We start from the raw sequence: 22,317 nt of genomic DNA, 5'->3' as shown, positions 1-22,317 counted from the left end.
GTGCTGAGAATCCTTGGCCACCTCATCGTTAAAAGTAAGCCCACTCCACTTCAGAGTTCTGAGCATTTTTACCCCCCCACACACTGAAAGTTGGCAATATTCCCTCCATTCATGGAGTGGGCTCCAGTCACAGACTGACTCTTCAGATTTCCAGTGGGACAAGCTGTGATGTGCATGGTGTGCTAGAGCTTTCTGAATATGGGTACTGATGAAACCATTTCTTCCGAAAATAACCTGGTTATCTTGTTTCCCTGTGAATAATTAGCTTCAAATAGGTGGATATGCTTAGATATACTTTGAAGGTTATAAAGAGCCATCATGAAAGAAAGGAAGGAAGGAAGGAAGGAAGAAATCTGGTGGAAAGGTGAGCCCCTTGCAAGGATGACAGGTGTGCTGTTAAGTTTGGTGTTGACTTCCTTATACCTGCTTCAAGCTTCAGACAGCATCGACATTCAGCCAGACCTTGATGTTCAAAAGGTAACAGCTCTTGTGCCTTACAAATGCCAGTTTTGCAGGACTGTGGCAACAAGATAAGTGTTCAATTTCTCCTTTTACTGCAACAGTTCAAGGCGTCAAGTCAATAGCGAGGCAATAATTTGGCACTGCCATTTGGGGCCTTGAATTTTGGGGCACGATGCCCACCCGCCTTTGGCTGCTTGCCTGAAAGTAGAGGAATGATCAGGTAGAATCAGAATCAGAAGAATCTTTATTGCATCAGCCACTAGTCATAGCAATAAAATAAAATGTACTGAAGAAAGAGGTAAAAACTTAACTATACAAAATACATTTTGGAGGTTTACATCAATAATCAAATAATAGATCTTATTCTAATTGCCCCCACTAAAAACCTTGCAGTTTTTGCTGTCATCTTGATCATCTAAAAGAAAGGACACAATTGCAATGGTTAAGCGACCAGGCATAGACAATAATAGAGGAATAATAACCTCACTCCTCAAATCATTATAAATAGAATGCAAGTACATGAGGCACTGACTCAATACTGCCTTCTCCACCTGGACGTAACCATTTTTCCAGTGGAAATTTTTGAAATTGACCCTCAAGTACAGTCATAGACAGTATATTCAATCTTGCGAAAGTGAAACCGTGTCTGTATTTTGGAATTGTTAAATTTTGCAAAATAGGGTGCCAAAATGTCAAGGTGGAATATAATCATACCATGGATAAATGTCCTTATTGTGGCCAAATTATTCAGTCGCTCGATATTATATTAAATTATTTGCTTTACTGAAGCCTAGTGTTAATAACTGTTCTGGTGATAAACCAGAAAAGTAAAGCTTTTGGTTGACAATTTTAGTCCCAGCGCTCTCATGACAATCTTGTGATACAAAGTGTAGTAGACCAGTGGGGTTTAAATTTAGGCAAAGCCAATAAATAAATGTCCTACACCAAATCTGTAATTCTAAGTGCAATGAAGCATTTGGAACAAAGAATGGAACAGAAAAAAGTTGCCTTAGGATCTTAGATTGAACAGCTTCTGTAGATCCAAGGTGAGGGTCTGTCCAAATCTGAGCCCCATATAATAACTGTTCGGGGTTTAGCTTTAAACACTTCAAGGGGTGATGGTATGTGTTTGCCAGCTTTTGTATGGAAAAAGCATGTCAGAATTTTGGCACTTTTCCTTTGCACATTTCTGATTGGATCAGGTAAATATTCCAACAATCCTTTAGCACAAGGGAGCATTAAATAGCACCATCTGGAGATCTTTGACATATGGAATATGGTCTCTTATTTACTTGGTCACTGTAAATCACAAACTCCCAGGTTTGGAATTTGAGTATAGATTTGAACTTGGGTGAATTTTACTCTCAGCTCTTACTGTCTTTATGTCAGGGGTCTTGCAGCCTGAGGGCCAGATCTGTCTGTCTCCCCAAGACAGTTTTTGTTGTGCCAAAGATCTCTTAATTGTGAAACTGTTACAGATTTTAAATAAACAAATTAATTTCAGTATTGCTGCTACCAATCACTGCCCTTTATTTTTCCTTTAAAAGTCTGTGACTATTTCATAATGTTCATAATGAAGCCCCATCCCACCAAACACTGTCTCCAGTCTCCCCAATACAAAGCAAAAACTACTTCCTTACTTAAGAGTAATTCTGTAGCACCTGCTGCATTCATGTGCCTCTTGTGGCTGATTTGTGATCTCAGACTAAAGCAGCATTTCATTTCTCTTCTCTTCTCTTCTCTCTGCTACGCAACCACACCATGATGTCAGAAGGAGATGCTTCTACATGGCATCTTCCTTCCCATCATTGCACAGTAATCTTTATTGCTTTTCAAATAACACACAACTGAAACAAAGCAAAACCTATCTATAATGTGAAGGGTAAAAGTGCTGTGATGCAGAAGAGTAGGAACACAGTTTTACACTTTTCACATATTTTTTCTGGGAAGAGAAAAATACCACATTTCCAGTAAATTTAAACTGTGTGATAGAAAGAGGGAGGGACACTGAAATTGTGGTGCTGTGTGTGTATGTGTGCTGGACACACACACACACACAAGAGAGAGAGAGAGAGAGAGAGAGAGAGAGAGAGAGAGAGAGAGAGAGAGAGAGAGAGATATTAGTGGATTAGTGACTCACAGCACATAACATGGCCTTACCTACCTCTGGTTGGAGAGCTGTAAAAATTCCCTTTATTGCCATGGCTGAAAAATACATAAATCCTAAAACAGGCCACCACATCAGTGACGCCATTTTCCCTTTGCACAGAGGATGCAAGAAGGTCATAAGCTATGTGAGAGAGTTCTGTTTGCATCCTCTGATTCTTCCAAGCTAAGGTATCTTACACTAGTCGAGAGGCCTTAAGGAAAGGGGGAAAAACAGAGTGGGCATTGCTGCCTGGACTGATGCAAGTGGAAAGATGATTAATTTCCCTGGATGCATTTATGGAAAAAAAAACACTATACCAACTTCTTTTTCTAGTTGGCTGGAAGATGGACTCTCGTTGCAGTGGTGCTAGATAGAGGTGAACTAACGCATTACACCAGACATGTTATTACAGTGGAACCTGAAAACAATGGAGAAATGGTTATTGTAGCAGAGGCTTATCAGTAAGTTCTCTTGGATTACTTTGATACCACCTTTCTTTGTGCTTCAAGATTCATGAATACACTTTTCGAAGTGGGGTAATCACTAAAATTCTAGAGTCTTGACAGCTGCAATTCTGTAGGGACAGAATATTATGCATGTTGAAAGAAGATATGTTCATCCACCTCCCTGAATCCTTCTCTTTACATTTTGATGGCAAAATGTTTTCTGTGTGGGGTTCCCCATTAGCCATCACAGTTTCCAGAACTCTATTCCCCAGGCAGCTACTTGTGTTGCCCATCATGTTGGGCAAGGAATCAATACCTGGAGAGTTGCAGACCCCCCCCCCCCCATGACCCTGCAGGTCTGAGGATGTGATGTTGCTGGGGTTGTCAGGCTCAGAACACACACTTTCTAGGCTGTCCTTCTCACCTCCTTCCTGTAAGAGCAAGCAGATGCAGAATAGGGCAACAGGCCTTTAGATAATGTACAGTACACTGTCTGTTGGCTCCACACCTTCTCAAGAGCTATCAGACCAGCCTGGCATAATAAGGCATCAGCATGCCTGATTCTGAGAGAACTCTGGGCAAACATGCCAAAGAAAAGTTCTCCAGGGCCCTGCCCAGCAATTTCCCACATTGGATTGGACTTACTGACCTATCACTTGAAATGTAAGTGCTCTGGACTCTCACGCTCTACCAGACACCCAACCCCCTATAACTTAGCCCCAAAGTAGCAAGAACACTCAGGAGCATTCCTTTTGCTGTGGAACCATCTCTAGATCAGTGGTTCTCAACCTTGGGTCCCCAGATTTTTTGGCCTACAACTCCCATGATCCCTAGCTCACAGGACCAGTGGTCAGGGAGGATGGGAGTTGTAGGCCAAAAACACCTGGGGACCCAAGCTTGAGAAAGGCTGCTCTAGATGTTTTGGATTACAGTCCCTATCAACCCCAACCAGTCCAGTCATGTTCCTATTAGTTTCTGTATCATGCAGCCATACCAGCTGGGGCTGGTGAAGTTTAGTCTAGAACATTGGGAGGGCATTGGATTGGCAAGGATTTCCCTACATAGACTCACAAGATTTCCCCAGACCAGAATTTCAGTTGGTTCAGGCATGGATGGGGTGGGAGGATGTTTCCTGCTGCAGACACTTTTCTGATCTTATATATTTTTTCCCCCTGCCAGAGATAATGAATGCAAAGAGGTGGTGAATCGATTGATTCCGGGTGAGAAGCCTGGAATATATACAAAAGGTAACTTCAAGTGGCTCATTCCTCCCTTAGGCTGGAGGGAAATTATAATACTTTCCCACCTCCATGGGAAAGCAATCTGTTCTCAAGCCACCTCTGCTCTCTCTACCTCCCTCCCCACCAGTTAGGGCTTCCTAATGGGGGCTTAATATTGCAACTCGGTCATTGAGATAATCACAGATAGGTTGTTGGCAAGAGACTTTTTAAACTTTGGATTCCTCTGAGAAGTGACAAATACGGATTCAGTGAGGGGAGGGGATATGGGTTGTCAGCATTTTGATTCCAGTAACATTTTGAGGATGCTGCAAAAAGTGATAAAACGTTTAAAAACTAAAACCAAACAAAACATGGCATGATGAAGTCTTTGCCCATATACAGGGTGAGGGGTGGTAGCGGTGGTGGTAGAATCAGTTCTTCATGGGACTGTCCTACTCCAAAGGATATAAGGTAGGAGAGCGCAGCTAGACATCTTGAATGCCCTTCTTGAGGCCCATGCTTTAAATGGCTGCCTCTGGACATTCAAATGGGTAAGGTTATTTATTGTATTACACTATTTAAAATGAACATAGTTCAACACAGTTTTGAAAAATCAAATGAGGCTATGCCATTTTGTTCTTCTGAAGCATGGAACAACGTAGTCAAGGAGATCCCAGTTATTCATGTATATTATTCATCTAGCATGCAGTCTTGTTTTGCCTACTTTTAAATAACTTATTGTACAATTTTCATTGTTTAGAGGGTTTCTGAATAAATAAATAAATAAATAGGTGTTCATATGGTTAAAATGAGCATATAAAATAACTTGTTGGGAATTGAACTGAGTAAGTTCTTTTTATATTTCAGTTTTTGAGCTTTAAGACTCCCTCATAAGCTTTAATTGTGCCAAAGGGTTTGCATTAATTGGGGATTAGATTTAGCTCATAAGGTTTCTATTTAGTCAAAAGGCTACATACCTATCAGATCTAGCAACTGTACAGGGAAAAGCAATATATGCATCCTTAAAGGATATTTTTTGTGGTTCTTTTTCACATCTAGGGCAGATCACCTTATATTTCGTGAAAGCAGATTACAGCAGTTATCACATGGTTTTCGTTGACACAACAATAATGAAGGCCCTTCATCTTTATAGTATGTGCCATTGTGGATGGGGGGGGGAGTGCACTGGTGTGTATGTTTGCAAGGAGTGTGTGCTATTGGATGTGTCAGGTATACCTGCCAACTAAAAATATAAAAATACAGTGGTTATTTTTCTTTAGACCCACCAGAAATGTTCCACTCACTGAAATGCAATCTGAACTGGAAATGAAGTTGTTGGGGAGAGGAAAATTTCTTCATTTCCACTCAAATCATCTTCTCCCAAGTTCTTCTTTAAAAAGAAAAATGGCAGCATTTGGTTTTGTAACATTCATTTGAATGAAGTGTATGAGCTAAAATCTAAGAAAATGGAACTTGCTTGAAGTCGTGGCGCTAATCCAGTGCTTCAGCTAGTACTGCTCATTAGCCCTCATTGTTACAAAACATTCTCCATAGTTCAGTTGGTTAGAGTGTGGTGATGATAATGCCAAGGTTGTAGGTTTGATCCCTGTATGGGACAGCTGCTTATTCCTGCATTGCAGGGGGTAGGACGAGATGATCCCCAGGGTCCCTTCCAACCTGACAGTTCTATGATTCTATGACCTCTGGAGAAAAATACATTGAAAGATATATTCAGCCAGCACAGCTAGATATTTTAGAACAGATTTATGCGCTATTATACATTGTGTCTGCATTAGTAGGTTAAATGGTACTTTCTATTGGCCTGTTCCCCTTTTAAGGCTGTCCATGTTCCCCTTTTAAAGCTGTCCATCCTTTTGGTGGACGTGGGTGGTGCTGTGGGTTAAACCACAGAGCCTAGGGCTTGCTGATCAGAAGGTTGGTGGTTCGAATCCCTGTGACGGGATGAGCTCCCATTATTTGGTCCCAGATCCTGCCAACCTAGCAGTTTGAAAGCACTAAGTGCAAGTAGATAAATAGGTACAGCTGCAGCGGGAAGGTAAACAGCATTTCTGTGAGCTGCTCTGGTTCACCAGAAGTGGCTTAGTCATGCTGGCCACATGACCCAGAAGCTGTATGCCGGTGCCCTTGGCCACTAAAGCGAGATGAGCGCCGCAACCCCAGAGTCATCTGCAACTGAACCTAATGGTCAGGGGTCCCTTTACTATCCTTTTGGTGGCAAATCCCATGCTTTAATTAATTAATTAATTAATTAATTATAGCCTCACATTTTTCCCTTACAGAGACTCAAGGTGGCTTACAAATTAAAAATAAGAAAAAACATAGAAAAAGCCATCATTAAAAACAATTAAGCATTGATAGAATTAAAACATGAAAGACTACTTATAAAAACAGGTCCCTGAAACTGGGATTGTGGTTCGAGGGCCCGACCCCCGCGAAGTGAAATGAAGACACAAGGACACGTGATAAAAGGCCACAACTTTATTGATTACAGCAATGAAAAGGTATTGGCTTAGGCACTGGATCGACACAAGTGGGTTTATTCACCAGGGGTTCATCACCTGTTGATGCTAATCCAACTATAGGCTCACCCCTGCTGTCACCGCGGGTCGTGCCATGGCCTCCCGCCAAGCAGGCATCGGACAGAATACACGACCGCCAGATTCCTTTAACGGAATACCCCTAAAAATTGAAGGCATAGGCGATGGCCACACCTAGCACTTCGACAGACCCCAACACATTATTCCAATGCCTAACCTACCCACCAATACCACAAAAGTTGTGACGATTGCTACGAGGTAGGTGAAAAAACCAAAAAGCCTATTGCCAAATGGAAAAACTCCTACCAGGCCCCCGGGCAACCAGGGCGACCAACCTAAGGTCCATAGCAAGGCCAATGACTTAAGCCCTAACTAAAAGGGAGTGGAGGGTGGGTGACTCGTGACGGGACGACGACGAGGAATGAGGCCAGGGAAAGGCTGGCGCTGCAGCAAAAGGCTGCTGAACACGCCCCCACTGCGGTACCTGGTTGGGTGGCCACCGGGGGGGGGCGTGAGCGCCAGCCAGGTGAGCTGGAGGCAGGGGGCAATGCCCCCTGCTGAGCGGTGCTCGGGCTCCCGCCCACAACCACTCCCCTCTCTTTCAGGGAGGAGAGTCTTTATGGTAGATACCATTACATTTTGTCAGACATGTATAAAGGCATACTCTTTTACTCCAGAAATGTTTCCAGTATCCATTCATTTATGGTAGGTCATAATAATACTACTCATAACAATGAATGATTGGTTTCAGGATTATGCAGGTTTTGTGTACTCAAACCAAGGTTATAACAGATTAACATTGCAGGATAAATAACCTAAATGGCTTTCTGTGAGCTTTGTTCAGAAAGTTGCATGTTATGAAGCTCACTAGATTCTCACTAAGTTTGTTAAATATTTATTAATCTTTCACTCAATCATGATAGCAGCAAATAAGGCTTTATCTTTTACCTCTTTAACTATGTGTTCCCAACCCAAAATATGTCTGTTCCTTCCCCCTCTCTTTCCTCATCCTGATTCTTAATGTGACATCTTTTTCGGTTCTGAAGCTAGGGAACCAGAACCATCAGCTGACATAATAGACATATACAAGGCTGTCGCCAAATCCCTGGATTTGCCAGCGGACAAGATTATCTATCTACACAGATCTGGTAAGAGTAGTTGTCATCTTATGACCTATTATTTCTCAATTTGGGGTAAATAATGGTGAAGTTTCTCTTCCTTCCTTCCTTCCTTCCTTCCTTCCTTCCTTCCTTCCTTCCTTCCTTCTCTTTCTAAAAACAGAACACAAGTTAGATTAAACTAAGGAACATTGCATTAAACAACATATATAAAAACAGCCAAACAGCCAAATAAAAGAAAGGCAGATAAAAATATATACTGTATTTTAAAAATCTTCAATTGCATCGGCCATCACCTGATCAAGGGTAGTATGTCTAATGGAACAGGTGAATCCAAATAGCCTTGATAGAAGCAACTGGTGATGGATCCAGGGAGATCTGTCCAGCAGGGCATTCCACAGTCAGGCTACTTGAATATAAAAGACCCACCTCCTTTACCTCAATCAGGCATCTGGCTGAGGTAGATCAGAAAGCAGAGGTGAGGCCATTGATCTGATCAAGCACAAACAGCTTCAGATGGGAAGTGCATCTCTCAATATATCCTGGTCCCAGGCTGTAGCGTTTGTTACGTTAGTTTCTCTCAGCAGTGTAAGCTGTGTGGGCTCTAGGGTGTTTTCTAGCAACACGCTCTCTATGTGCTCCCCTTCCTAAATGGGCCTACCTCTTCTGCACCATTGGTCCTGCTGCTCATTTGCTTGCCTCTCGCTCTGGATCCAATCAGCACTACCTCCTAGAATGAGCGTGGCGGAGGTGTGCAATGGAGGTTGTCTTTCTTCTCCTTGCTCCTTTTGCTACTCACCCACTTGCAGAGTGCAGGTGAAAAGCCAGCAGCAGAACCGACAAGGTCTTACAATGGGCCTCCTACTCCTGTGTGGGCTTCAGCAGTGGTGCCAACCCTGCCTGTGAATTAATGGGGAAAGGGTTGCTGGTTCTCTTAAGCCAACTTTCCTCGTACAGAAAGAGCACCTAAAATGATCAAATGGCTACAGCACCTTCCCTACAAGGAAAGAGTATGAAGGAATCAGCAGGTATATTAGCGCTGAGGTGTCCATACAGCTAGAGTGTCCCTATTAGCTAGTTACCAGGTTTCTGCTCCCTGGTCCCAATTCCACATCTTCCTATGAGACATTATCTTTTTTCTTCCACAGCTCCATGCCCGGCTGCCTGAGTTATATCCTGGAACCTGGGGTTGTGTGTGACTGCAAATATGGCTCAAATTTGTAAAACCATCCCATTTGGAAAGAAAATCAACTGGATCACATCCCTAGAGATGTAACAAAATGGTGTATCAATTCCACTGTCATTTAATTGTATTGAAAACCCATCAAAACCAATTAAAACCATCAAAGACAGAAATGTGTTCTATTTTATTTTAATCTATTTATTTTTAATTGGCAAATTTATATGCCGTCTTTCATGACACTGCAAGACAGTTAACACAATCACAATTGCAAAGATGCACGTTATGTAAAATGCAAAAAAGGTGAGAAAAAACAAGTTGCCATTATAGCTTGAATAATATATATATATATATTAAAATTCTGAGTTCTTTGTAACCACAAAGAACAGTCAGTCAGTCACACAAAAGTGCAGTCAGTCACACAAAAGTGGGTGTGGCCAGAGGCAAAAGTGGCCAGAGCATCTTTGTATTGAAGGGCCATAGCTCTTGCCTTCCATGCAGAAGGACCTGGGTGTCACCCCAGCTTCTTCTGGGGAGGAAAAAACTCAAACACATGGCAGAGTTCTCAAAAGTAGACCAGAGGCAATTGTACTTCATCCAGCAGAGCTTTTACTTGCTACTGAAGGCAAATGAACATAATGGTCACTAATCCAGTACATTCAGGAGTGGCACAGTCCATAAAAAATCCAGTTGCAGTACTTACAATAAAACTTACAAAAACTTATAACAAGACTAAAACTTAACAACACTACAACATACAGAAAACAGAACACTGGAAGAAAACAAAAGAGAGGGAGAGAGAGAGAAAGTGAGTGAGACTCAGGCTCCTCCTGGTCTTACTATTATAATCAGCACAATCTTGACAAAGATAACAGAACCAATTTAAGCCAACTGTAATTCAGCTCCCCAGCAGAAATAGCCCAAACAAAAACCTTAGTCCTGTTTCCTTCACATAGAAAGAAAACTTTCTTTCACAAAGAGAAGAAACCTTCCAGAACCCTCTTGAAACTAATCAGAATAGGAAAGACCTCTACACATCAGATCAATACTTTCTGTACTAAGAAATGCAAAGTGACAGTGCAGTCACTGGGTATCTCCTGGTAGGGCTGGGAATGCCCCCTGCCTTAAATTCTAGAGATCCACTGTGAATCCATGAAGAAAGTTCCAAGCTTCATGGACCTAGTGGTCTGATTCAGCATAAGTCGCTTCCTAGGCTACATTCCAGCCATGCAAAAGCACTTGAAAAGAGTGGGAATTAGGACCATTAACAAGTCTGGTTGGGGATGTGGCACTGCCTGGGGAGAGTTTCAATGGAGCCCTGCACCTGAAGTTCCACATCAATGGCACCATCTCCATTTCTGCAAGCTGTTTTTTCTAATATAATGCCATTCTCATATACGTTTGATGCACACCATCTGCTTATATATGCATTTCCATACATATTGTTTGGATGGAGAACTGCTGTTCCACCATCTATTGTTCTCTAATGGTGATCGTGGGGGAGAGTCCCACACCTTGGTGCATGTTACCTAGCAACCAGACCACATAGTACAAGACAATTTGGTCAATACTGGGTGGAGCATCTATTTTCACTGGCAGATGGGCAGGCAGTAGCTCCTGTCTTTTTTAGTGGCAAAGGAGCCTAATGAAGTCTCTGGGGAACAATGCTGTAAAATGTCCACTCACTGGGCCTTACATGTTACTGTTGCTATACTGGCTGTTTTATATATTGATTTTGGCAGCTCTGGCGTCTGAAGAAGAATCAGGAAGCATATTGCTGAGCAACCTCAAAGAGTGAAACAACAGGGATGAACAAAAAGCAGCATGTGAAACAATTCTTATTTTGTGCATTTTGCTGTATAACAAAGCTTCTGTTAATGGGGGAAGCCCTCATCTACTCAATAACTAAGCTGAAGAAGGAGCCTCTGTGATCATTAATGAGATAAAAATAAAAACAGAGAGCTGAGTGTTGTGATTTTTTGATATTTTTTTTAAGAGACAAGAAGAGAAAGAGAACTAATTTGGTTGCTCTGAAAGGTTGTTTGTTCTACTGATGCTCCAGCTCCAGGATTCCCATACAGTCAATGCTGGGGAAAGAACATCATGGCTGCCTATTTTTCATTCCTTACCTCTAAATATTCAGTTACCGGTATATCTATTATATTCCTTAGGTTTATCTTTCATCTGTCTTCCTGGAAGAAATCCTTACTGATCTTGATGAATTATTTCTAGTAAGGTGCCTTTCATTCTGTTAGCTAGTATATTTGCAAATAATTTATAATCCTTATTTTTTAATAATGAAATTGGTCTGTAATTTTAACCTCCTCCAAGTCTGTTCCTTGCTTTGGAATTAAAGGCCTCTTTCCAAGTTTTTGGTATTTGTCCTGCATTTATAATTTGATTAATAAGATTTTGTAGTGGTTGAATTAGATAATTTTGCAATTCTTTAAATAATATTTCGTTGTTAATCCTTCTGGTCCTGGTGCTTTACCTATTTTTGCTTTTTTAATGGCATCTGAGATCTCTGTAATATTAATAGGTGCATTTAATATTGTTAATTTTTCATTTGGAATTTTTAGCACTTTGTCTTAAATATCTTTCAGTTTCTGCTTTCTTTTCTAGTCCTGCTCAGTATAAATCTGTAAAATATTTTATAAATTGTTTCCTAATTTCCTTCGTATTATCTGTTACTTTCTCTTCCATTTTAATCTTATTAATCAGATTGTTTTCCTTTTATTTATTTGCAAATAAACAAATCGATCAAAATACTTCCAGCCGGCCCACCAGAAATGACGCATAGGTCAGTCAAAGTGGAAGGTTCCAAAAACTTACATCACATAGGGTGACCCCCGCAGGGACCACTGTCTGGGGGAGCACCATTGGCCCTGGCCCTGCCTGGACACACGGACATGACCACTGCACCCTGGATCCCTTTAACAGGATACCCCAGCGTCTGGAGGGGCAGGCGGAGGCTACAACCACCCCTCCATCCAAGATAAAGGATTGCCCCGATGCCCAACCACCAATTGAGGAAAATGCTTACTGCCAAACCACTTACATCTGCATCCAAGCCTGATACTTGCTACAATGTCCGCTAACCTAATATCGTTTCCTGTGGAGGAAAGGTGTATGCCATCAGGCCAAAACAAGAGTATCTTCCAAGAATTTAATATGGAGGTGCTGAATCACCCAGCCACCCCACTCCAATATGTGGCACCAATATTGCACAGTTAGGGACGCGGGTGGTGCTGTGGGTTAAACCACAGAGCCTAGGACTTGCTGATCAGAAGGTCGGCGGTTTGAATCCCTGTGACAGGGTGAGCTCCCGTTGCTCGGTCCCTGCTTCTGCCCACCTAGCAGTTTGAAAGCACGTCAGAGTGCAAGTAGATAAATAGGTACTGCTCCGGCGGGAAGGTAAACGGTGTTTCCGTGCGCTGCTCTGGTTCGCCAGAAGCGGCTTAGTCATGCTGGCCACATGACCCAGAAGGTGTACGCCGGCTCCCTCGGCCAATAAAACGAGATGAGCGCCGCAACCCCAGAGTTGGTCACAACTGGACCTAATGGTCAGGGGTCCCTTTACCTTTAATTGCACAGTTGATTCCCACTGGATCAGGGTTGCGCCATTGATGTCACTCAAGCATATTGGACCAGCCAAGGCATATGGTGGAGTACAAGTTGTGCAGCATCTGCAAGTCTTTGATTATAGCCCATGGTAAGTAAATTCCCTTGCGTTGGCCCAAATCGTTTCCACCCAAATGGATGATGAAGGTGTACGGGAGCCCTTGTGACTCGATTCTCGCCATGATCAAGTGCATAAACTCTTGCCATTGGCCCAGCCAATGAATCCCATTGGGAGGCTGAGTACAGCTCCCAAGCCAGTGGTGATGGAGTGCATCTGCGCCCGATGCACAATACTGTGCCCGTATATCCAAATGTTCTTGCTAGACGACCCTGGAATGAAATTAGGATAGAGTAGTGTGTAAGTTATTGTTTCTGACCATGTATATACCTCTTGTAGGCCTCCAACTGCCATCTGCCCATGGTCTTTATGTCCTCAGCAGAGGCACCCAAGCTCCAGGCAATAGTGGCTGCCCCAATTCTGAATGAATGCGTGGCAAACTATTGTGCTTGCAGGCCGCACTCGGCAACTGCCTTACGCAAGACCCTAGACTAGAGAATTGATGCCTGACCGGAGGAGGGGGGGGAGCCATCTTCATGAATGAAAAGGGGGCCTTGAACATCGGGGGCACAGCTGCAGAAATCACCTATCGTCCCTAACAGGGCATGGGCCAGCACTCCCAAATGTGGGGAGGCAGATGGCAGCACCCTTGGCTAGCTGGTCTGTTTTGGATGCCTGGATGTTAATGGACAAGGAGGATGGGGTAAGAGCAGAGGTCGGCAAACTATGGCTCGAAGGCCGGATGCAGCCCCCCAGGCTCATAAATCCGGCCTGCAGACCCTGCCACCCGCTTGGTCAGTCCCCGTGCGCTTCCGCATCGCTGGCACAGCACCTGGGTGGGCAGTGACATTGGCGCAGCTTTGGATTGGCTGCAGGAAATATAGTCCAGCCCACCACAAGGTCTGAGGGACTGTGGACCGGCCCCCTGATGACAAAGTTTGCTGACCCCTGGGTAACAGCAATATCACATAGCTCCAGACCACTCTGTCTCGCTTGGCCCGGTATGTTTTGCTCATAGACACATTCCCCCACTCTTAGTGCTCCAATGAATGCTACAGAATATGCTGCCCTGAAGAGCCTATGCTAAGGTTATCAGATTTTTTTCAATGAATCCGGGGACACTTTTCAACTTCCTACTATATAGATGGATTTTGTCAGGGGACTGATTTGTAAATCCAGGGACTGTCCCCGGGAAATGGGGATGTCTGGTAACCTTAGGCTATACTCCAAGCAGGACCAGCAAATAGCTGGCAGCTTTTTCCAAATCTGCTTTAGAATGTCAAAAGTTATAGGTTGTGCTTGTCAGGAGCTGGGAGGTTAAGTCTATGCCATCCTTCCAAAGCCTTTTTAACCAAGAAACCTGAGCATGGATTGATGGAAAATAAACATTTTGAAAAGAAGGCTGTTCCTGCAGCTTGGACAGTTAAAGTCTTGGCTCCATTTCCTAGAAAAGGTGAGCGGACTTGTTCCATCATCCATGTGACAGCCCTTCAAATATTTGAAGCCGGCTATCATATCACCTCTCAGAACGTTGTATTGTGGAATAGAGTCTTTGGGAAGGAGGAAAGAGGTCTTAAGGAACCCTCCTTCCTCCTTTCCAAAGCCCAGCACCTCACTTATCCGGCTTTGGGAAGGCAGTGTGAGAGCTGGGAGCAGGGCATCAAATGTTGCAGAGGGCCACCAAAAAAGGTCTCAAGGGCTGCATGTGGCCCTTGTCCTGGCAATTGGACCACATGGCCCTACATGCAAGGGTGCTCAGCATTCCCATTACATTTGCATCAGGAGCTGCAAACCTTGGTATTTCTGCTTGTTCCAATGCAATGAAGGGGCTTTGTTTTGCTAGGAATGTATCATGCGGTTAAATTTAGTGCTGGTCATGCCACAAAGAAGAGGCAAAGAGAAGCCTACAGGGCTTTTTTTTTTAAAATTGCCTTGCAATTATGCTGGAAATCACATGAGAAGCAGATGTGGCTGGAGATACGTGAAGGTTGCTCAGAATTAGTACTGAGGGAATATGCAACCCTATCCGGGTTCTGTGGCTGATTTAATTTATGAGGATTCCAGAAAAACTAGAACCTGCTTTTCAAAGGTACTGAATGCTACCGGATGCCACTGGAAGCCACCAGACTCTGCATTATTCTGTTTCCCTTTTATGAAATGCAAATAACATGCCCACTTTTACAGGAGCACCATCAAACCTTTCTCATTTGTCTTCAGAAATAGCACATCTTGGCTCTGTCTAAATCTCACTACTGAGCCAGATAGAAAGACAGGAAGCTGTGTTATACTGAACAAGACTACTGGCCCCTCTGGTTCAATCCTGCCTAAGCCATGGGTAGAGAATGTGGTGACCTCCACATGATGTTGGACTGCAGCTCTCATCATCCCTGATCATTGGGCATGCTGGCTATCCCTAGCTAAACTCTCTATACCCTCCAGCAGTTCTCCAGGGTTTCAGGGAGAAGCCTGTTTCTGTCCTACCTGAAGACCTAGGCATCTTACCTCTTTGCCATGACTGGAACACAGGGCTTTTCCCCCCAGCGAGTGCTCACTGGAGCTCAGCTCCGATACCTCTCAGGTGAGTGTCATTGCCATTCTAAGGGAACAAGGGAGAAGTTTCTGGTGAGCTCCAGCACCTCTTTTTCTAGAAAAACAGCACTGCTGGAATACATATGTAACCAGTGTATGTGAGGGTAGTTGAAGTCACCTATTGCAACCACGGCAATGACTGCAGTAATTTCCTTACAAGAGACCCTTTTCTAAAGTTATTGAACGCTAAAGTTATTACAGTGGTACCTCAGGTTAAGAACTTAATTCGTTCTGGAGGTCCGTTCTTAACCGGAAACTGTTCTTAACCTGAGGTACCACTTTAGCTAATGGGGCCTCCTGCTGCCACCGCACCGCTGCCATATGATTTTTGTTTTCATCCTGAAGCAAAGTTCTTAACCCGAGGTACTATTTCTGGGTTAGCGGAGTCTGTAACCTGAAGCATCTGTAAACCGAGGTACCACTGTACAAGAATGCTTCTTTTTTAGGGTGCTTTCTTGATTTCATTATACATCTCAAGAGCTGCCTGAGCCTTTTGATCAAGGAGATGATAGCAACGTCACCAGTCCTAAATTGCTCTTGAGGTGTAGTATAACAATATAGGAAAAAATAAAACATTTACATATATGAAGATAGTTAAAGCCATTGCATATTTAAAGCTCCTTCTCTGCCATCTGCTGCCACTGACTCATCCCCTGTCCCACGGACTCCTCTGCCTCCCCAATTATAAGAAAAAGGGGACCAAAAGGAGGCCGTGTGGAGGGGGGAGTCAGCAGCAGCAGTGGGGAGGGAGAGAAGGTGGCAGTGGAGGAGGCTTCGGCATTGGGAGGGCAGAGGAGTCAGGGGTGATGGCGCAGGAAGTGGCGGAGGTCCTCATAGGCCCTGATCTGCCGCCTCTCCTTTCTGTCTCCAACCTGCCAAACTGATGCAATTGCTTTAGCTTGCCTTATGGGCAAGCTGGGCCTGGATGCAGGATGAGGAAGAGAATGGAAAGACCCGCCTTTCCAACTATTCAAGATCCAGAAAATAACACGAGGCTTGCTAGGTCAGGCCACCTCACTCAGCATTCTGTCCTCACAGCGACCAACTAGATGATTGTTTGAACCCCCACTTTATATTTTGTTTACTCCCTGCATTTATATCCCACCTTTTTCTCAAAGGAGCTCAGTAGTCCGTCTCTCCCCCACTCCACATTTAATTCCCACAACCAGCCTGTGAGGTAGGTGAGGCTGAGGGGCAGTAACTGGCCCAATGTCACCTATTGGCTTTGTGACTGAGTGGGGATTTGCGACCCTGGTCACCCAGGTCCTGGTCCTAGTGGTATCTGACCACGGCATCACACTGTCTCTCATTTGTGCCACCTTGGATACAAGTCAGAGGGTGGCCTAAACAGAAATGTCAGGTAGATAATGGTAACATGAGATCCAGATGTGTAGTAAAGGTTGAGAATGCAGTGAGGGAGAATGATGCTCTCATCACAAAGGTGATAGTAGAATCCACACCTGTTGATTCAGTTTATGAGATGTGAGTCATTTCTTCCACTACCACCTACAAAGGGCCTACAAGGTGTTTTTTGAACATCTGGCAGCTAAGAGGCAGGCTTAATATAAAAAACACACCAGGGGAGAAGCCTTCAAACTCTCTTAAACATGAAAAGGTTTACTCTGAGTCTCTGTAAGGGTTAGAACTATTATATTTTAAAGGGGTATGGCTCTGAGTTCTGGCATTGAGTCACTAACTGGAAAGCTTTGAGCAGTAAGATACCCCATCTCTAGAACTGCAAACGAAAAACAAAAAGAAATCCTGATAATTAAAGGTTACACACAGTCGGTATCTCTCAGCCTAAACTACCTCACAGCGTTGTTGTGAGGATGATCCAGCTCTTTGGAAGTAGGAGGGAAAGTAATAAATACCTGTTAGGTATTTTGGAAAGTTCTCTGCCTGTTATGCACTTAGACATATATTGAGATGTCATAACCAACTTTTTCAAGATGGCTCCTGAGACTTATATTATTTTCAGAAGACAGTTGGATGCCATTTTGAATCAAAATGGTGGACTGAACCTTTCAAAGGTATACTGATTTTAACCACTGTTTTCACAACTTCATTGATTTTTCTTTTTCATAGAATTCCTGAGCAATACTGGGTATGAGGCTGCTAGTACTTAATGAAATCTGGTAGAACAGGATAAAATTCTTTCAGAGCCTTTAAAGGAAAAGTATCATACATAGAACAAACAAATATAGAAGTATAGATCTAAGTCCTCCAGATACAATACTCTGGCACACACTAGTCTGTGTTTTAATGTCAGGTTTTTTATGGGGTTTGGATATAAAGGCATATTCAGAATTAAATCATATGGTATTAGCCAGAAATGACTCAACTGCGGGACAGGGAAGATTACTGTAAGCTTCATTCAGAGTTGTCTCAACCCATGACTCCTGGACAATTGGATAGTCAAAGGGCAGTCTGTGTCTGAAATGCTTCTGGCTTAGTTTTCCATCAAGTCTGGGTTGATATATGGGTCATACTGGAGGTCACAGGAAACCCAGTTGGTCTGAAACTAGTCCAAACCTGAAGATTCTGGTTGTTCTTTGCTAAGGCTTGTGGGATTCATTTACATCTAATAATAACAACCAGGAGATGAAAGAATATACAAACTGGGGAAGAAAGAGCACTCCATAAATTCCTATTAATTAATTTGCCCTGCTTTAACGTCCGTGTGACACTCCAGTGACACTGCCATATGCTGAAAGGCTGAGTTTCAAAAATGCAAAATGCCCACAGATCTCATTGGTGTGTGTTTACTTACTTACTTACTTACTTACTTACTTACTTACTTACTTACTTACATCAAACATTTATATTCTGTAGTTTCTAAGCAGCATACAATGGTGTAGAAAAGGAATGCAGTAAGAAAAGATTACCTAAAACACATGCCAAAATAGACAAGTTTTCATGAAACACCAGAGCTTTAACGGGAAGGGGAGGGAGTTCCACAAAACTGGGTCCAGAATGCAAAACATACAGCTCCTTTAGCTGAATGTCCAAGGCATGAGGAATTGCTAAGAGTGACTTTCCATAAGATCTGAGTGATCAGGCAGGGATATTAGGAACCAGGCAGTCATTAAGGTTTCCTGTACCCAAGTTGCTAAGGGTGCTGAGAGTTCTTAATGGGGGCCTGTTCCCCGAACAGAGCTGCAATTCCCGGAGTTCCCTTGGAAGTGAGATTGATTATGTACCCTCCAACATTTCTTTGATGAAAATAGGGATGTCCTGTTCTATCATCATCATCATCATCATACATCATTCATCTAACTGGGTTGCCCCAGCCACTCTGGGCGGCTTCCAACATATATAAAAACATTGAACATTAAAAAACTTTCCTATACAGGGCTGCTTTCAGATGTCTTCTAAAGGTAGTTACTTATCTCCTTGGCTCAGGGGTCGTATAACTCCATACACGCCAACATTTCTCCAATCAGAATAGGGGTGTCCTAAGGAAAAGTGGGCCATTCCAGGATCAAATCAGAAACTGGGATGGCTTCTATAAATCTGGGGCTGTGCCTGGAAAATAGTGGAGGGACTATTTTAAATACTTGGAGGGACTGTGATTATTTAACCACTCTGGTCCTAAGATGTTTGGGGCTTCAGACATCAAAGCAAGCACCTTAAATTGATTCCGGAAAACAACAGGTGACCAGTACAGCTGACAAATCTATGGCTACTGTCTATACCAGGAATCAGAGACCAGTATCCCTCCAGATTTTGTTGGACTCCCATTGGCCCTGCTGGTAAGGGCTTATAAAAGCTGGAGTCCAACAATGCATTGAGGAACACAGGTTCCTTACCCCTGTGTATGCCAGGTTTAGTTTCTGCTGTTAAGAATCTTCCTTGGTGACGTGAGGAATATGTGCCAGCTCTCTTTGGGGGCATCTGGGGGTGGTGGTCAACGGCACAAGGAGAGACTGAGGTTGCAAGCTGGGCAAAGATAATCAGCTGTGTTGTGTCTCTCCCAGCCTCAGCTCTGCCAAATGACGACTCTTCTTGTTTACAACACAGCACTTGACCTGATGTATTTTACAGCTCTGAAGATGTAAGTGCTTCACAGCCTTGTGATTCTCACTTGAGAGTAAGATTCTCAGCAGCAAAAGAAGCCTCCCAAACAAACATTTGAGGCTTTGCTTTTGTGTGAGATTGTAAAACAAAACCATTGAAAGAGAAGAGCAAGAGAGGCCAAAGACCTGGAAGCTGCACAGATACCTCCACTGAGGTGTGCTATGCAGCTATGCTGAAAGCTGTATTTGAAGGCACAGAGCGCAGTGCCTGAGCCCTGCTCAGAAGGTGGGGAAATACATTAACAAAGCATAAAAAACAATTTGCAACAAACAGTGTGAGCATATGTATCTGGTTGCAATATTTTGCAATCTCGTCAGCACACTGCCAGATAAATGAGCGATGCCTGGGTTTCTTTTTTGTAGAACCCAATAAGGTTACAACTGTGACAGTGCAGTCTTTGGGGATACTTTCAGATGCCTATTTATTGCCATGGGATCAGTTAGTGCTCCTCATGCTCAACAGCCTTCTTGTACAAGTGATGGAGGTGATCTCAGGCATGGTGCTAAAGACATCACGACTGTTAGCCTCCTTCTGGGTCGCAGTATTTGCACACAAAAAATCAGATATCACAGGCAGTATTATCCTAACAGATCCAGCACTACAGCTTTTAATTATTTGATCTCCTGATGGTGGTTCTTCTGCTGGCAGCATCACAATTGCAGATAGCCAGTCACTGGAATTTGGCTGGACTTTCTATAAGAGGCTGTCTGGACAAAATATGGCATTTTCCAAAAGAGTAGCTTACCAGAATCATGTGGTTTGAGGAATAACTAAAAAAAGAGAAATTTGATGCAATATTCTGGCCTTTTATTTCTTATAACAAGGATAAGAATCACTTTCTGTAAACTGCTTTGAGATTATTTGTTTAAAATCAAGCAGTGTATAAATTTTATGAAATGAAATAATTAAATAAATAAAATAAGGACAGACATTTACTACAACCTTCAATGTGTCAGGTTAGACTGTGGAGGGTATATCTAAATAGCCAAAATTCTGCCTAAGAACTTTTGCTTATAAGAAGAAGAGTTTGGATTTGATATCCCGCTATATCAATATCCTAAGGAGTCTCAAAGTGGCTAACATTCTCCTTTCCCTCCCTCCCCCACAACAAACACTCTGTGAGGTGAGTGGGGCTGAGAGACTTCAGAGAAGTGTGATTGGCCCAAGGTCACCCAGCAGCTGCATGTGGAGGAGGGGAGACGTGAACCTGGTTCACCATATTACGAGCCCACCACTCTTAACCACTGTACCACACTGGCTCCCATTATATTGGACACACACTCTAAATTCTCTTATATTCTGACTCACTGCATACTTCCTCTGATATTCTGCAATATGAACTTTTGTAGTACCACCTCAAGTGAGGTTATAGACATTGCTTTAATGTACTTTGTCTACATTGTTCTATGTTCATTTTGTTTTCCAAAACTCAATAAAATAATTTACTAAGGAGGACTGTTTGTCTTGGGAGATGTCAACATTCACACCAATGCCATATTGTTTGGAGTAGCTCAGGACAATCATGGGAACATCCCAATATTTCACCAGAGCAGTATATGTAGTTTAGCACACTCTGGATTTCATTTTCTCAAGCAGGCAGGGAGAAGGTGGTCTGAAGGTGAGGGGCCTTTAAACCAGTCCCTGTGTCATGGTTAGATCACCTCCTGGTGAGTCTTACAGTATCTCCTGGTATGGCTTACAGTTACTCCTTTAAACCACTTTGTGGAAATAAAGGACTGTCCTCCATATGTTAGGACAGGTGGCTACCCTGTTTCTACTTCTATGTCCAGGAAAACACAACTGAAGGCTTCTGGAACTCACAAATCTATCATTGTGGGTAGAAACTGTGGGTTTGCAGCTGAATTAAGGAAAGAAGAATGGTACTTATCTTTCAACCAACTTACTGGCTGTAAGTGGGTGCTGAAGTATTCCTGCTCCTGAATCACCATACAGGTCTGTCAGCAATGGCAACAAAAATTCATCAGGAAAGGCTGATTATATTCAGAGAGAGAGAATATGACAGATGGACACCGAAAAGACCAAACATATCAGCTGGCACGCTTTGTTCCTTGAGGAATCTGTGAGCTCTAAAAAGCCATCCAACCACTGAACTGAATCTGTGAGTGAAGGAAAATCATTTCCAAAGGTTGCCTGCTGATGACAGTCAATCATCTGAAAAATGTTGTAGTTTTAAAAAATGAATAAATTCTGAGGAGTGGTTTATTTTTGCCAGCACTGGGAAGCTACAGGATGGCTATCACACTGAATGAGAACCAGTGTAGGGGTACTTAGGGTGTTGAACTAGGACATAGGAGACCATGGTTCAAATCCCCACTCACCAGCTAACTTGGGGCTCTCTCTCAGCCTAACCTACCTCACAGGGTTGTTGTGAGAGTAAGATGTGGGAGAGGAAGTACCATGCATGCCACCTTGAGCTCCCTGGATATATGGTGAGATGTAAATGTAATAAATATATGATAAATACTTGTAGAAGCACCTACCATATGAAATATGGATTGCTGACAATTGGGCTGATGATGAAGAGAGATTTTGAATCAGGTGATATGACTAGCTTCCAATGAGCTGCTATGTTTTTACTGTGGGAAACATATTGCCTACTGTGAACAAGAACTCCTGGATTGGTCTGTTTTTAATGCAAAATGGTAAAATGGTCATTATGTGTCACTTTTGTACAGAATGCATTTTCTTCCTTCAGGTGCATCATTTTTACTTTCTGATTTCTGTGAGATAACCTCTTTTTTCTTTTCTTTTGCATGTTAACAAGAATACCTCAGGCATCATGATACCACCCAAATCTCAACTAGTTCCCAATAAAACT

The 22,317-nt window shown here is 43.0% G+C and overlaps 1 protein-coding gene and 1 long non-coding RNA gene across 10 annotated transcripts in view; one reads left to right on the top strand and one right to left on the bottom strand.

The window, feature by feature from the left end:
• Positions 1–303: 303 nt before the first annotated feature.
• Positions 304–9,309, top strand: LOC309362035 (major urinary protein 20-like). 2 transcript variants are annotated; one of them, XM_081897520.1, is made up of 6 exons: positions 304–477; positions 2,945–3,072; positions 4,237–4,304; positions 5,337–5,429; positions 7,882–7,983; positions 9,102–9,309. In XM_081897520.1, exons 1-6 carry the CDS (start codon positions 319–321, stop codon positions 9,119–9,121), a joined length of 570 nt encoding a protein of 189 aa, XP_081753646.1. In that variant the 5' UTR covers positions 304–318; the 3' UTR covers positions 9,122–9,309. The 2 variants fall into 2 exon arrangements, with proteins under 2 accessions (XP_081753646.1, XP_081753647.1); XM_081897521.1 differs by lacking the exon at positions 7,882–7,983.
• Positions 7,990–22,317, bottom strand: part of LOC309362053 — a 38,656-nt gene continuing 24,328 nt past the window's right edge. For 2 of the 8 annotated variants that reach the window (XR_014164743.1, XR_014164745.1), the window contains 3 exons: positions 21,383–21,433; positions 15,315–15,408; positions 9,548–9,905 (listed from right to left, as the gene is read on the bottom strand). This is a non-coding gene — a long non-coding RNA (uncharacterized lncRNA). Of the gene's footprint in view, positions 8,107–8,130; positions 8,854–9,547; positions 9,906–12,713; positions 13,085–15,314; positions 15,409–21,382; positions 21,434–22,317 lie in introns of those variants that run through there. The other 6 variants (XR_014164744.1, XR_014164747.1, XR_014164741.1 and 3 more) reach the window with 5 other exon arrangements.

The sequence above is a fragment of the Podarcis melisellensis genome (assembly GCF_964234715.1).
Source record: "Podarcis melisellensis genome assembly, chromosome: Z".
Classification (NCBI taxonomy): domain Eukaryota; kingdom Metazoa; phylum Chordata; class Lepidosauria; order Squamata; family Lacertidae; genus Podarcis; species Podarcis melisellensis.
Note: the sequence above shows the minus strand (reverse complement) of the source record. Positions and strands in the feature narration are given on the sequence as shown.

What these genes read in the sequence shown, in the direction of transcription:
- LOC309362035 (XM_081897520.1), top strand. Translation starts at nt 319, where the DNA reads ATGAAAGAAAGGAAGGAAGGAAGGAAGGAAGAAATCTGGTGGAAAGGT. An exon ending in CAGACCTTGATGTTCAAAAG is followed by an intron (nt 478 to 2,944) that starts GTAACAGCTCTT and finishes TTCTTTTTCTAG; the next exon opens with TTGGCTGGAAGATGGACTCT. An exon ending in ATTGTAGCAGAGGCTTATCA is followed by an intron (nt 3,073 to 4,236) that starts GTAAGTTCTCTT and finishes TCCCCCTGCCAG; the next exon opens with AGATAATGAATGCAAAGAGG.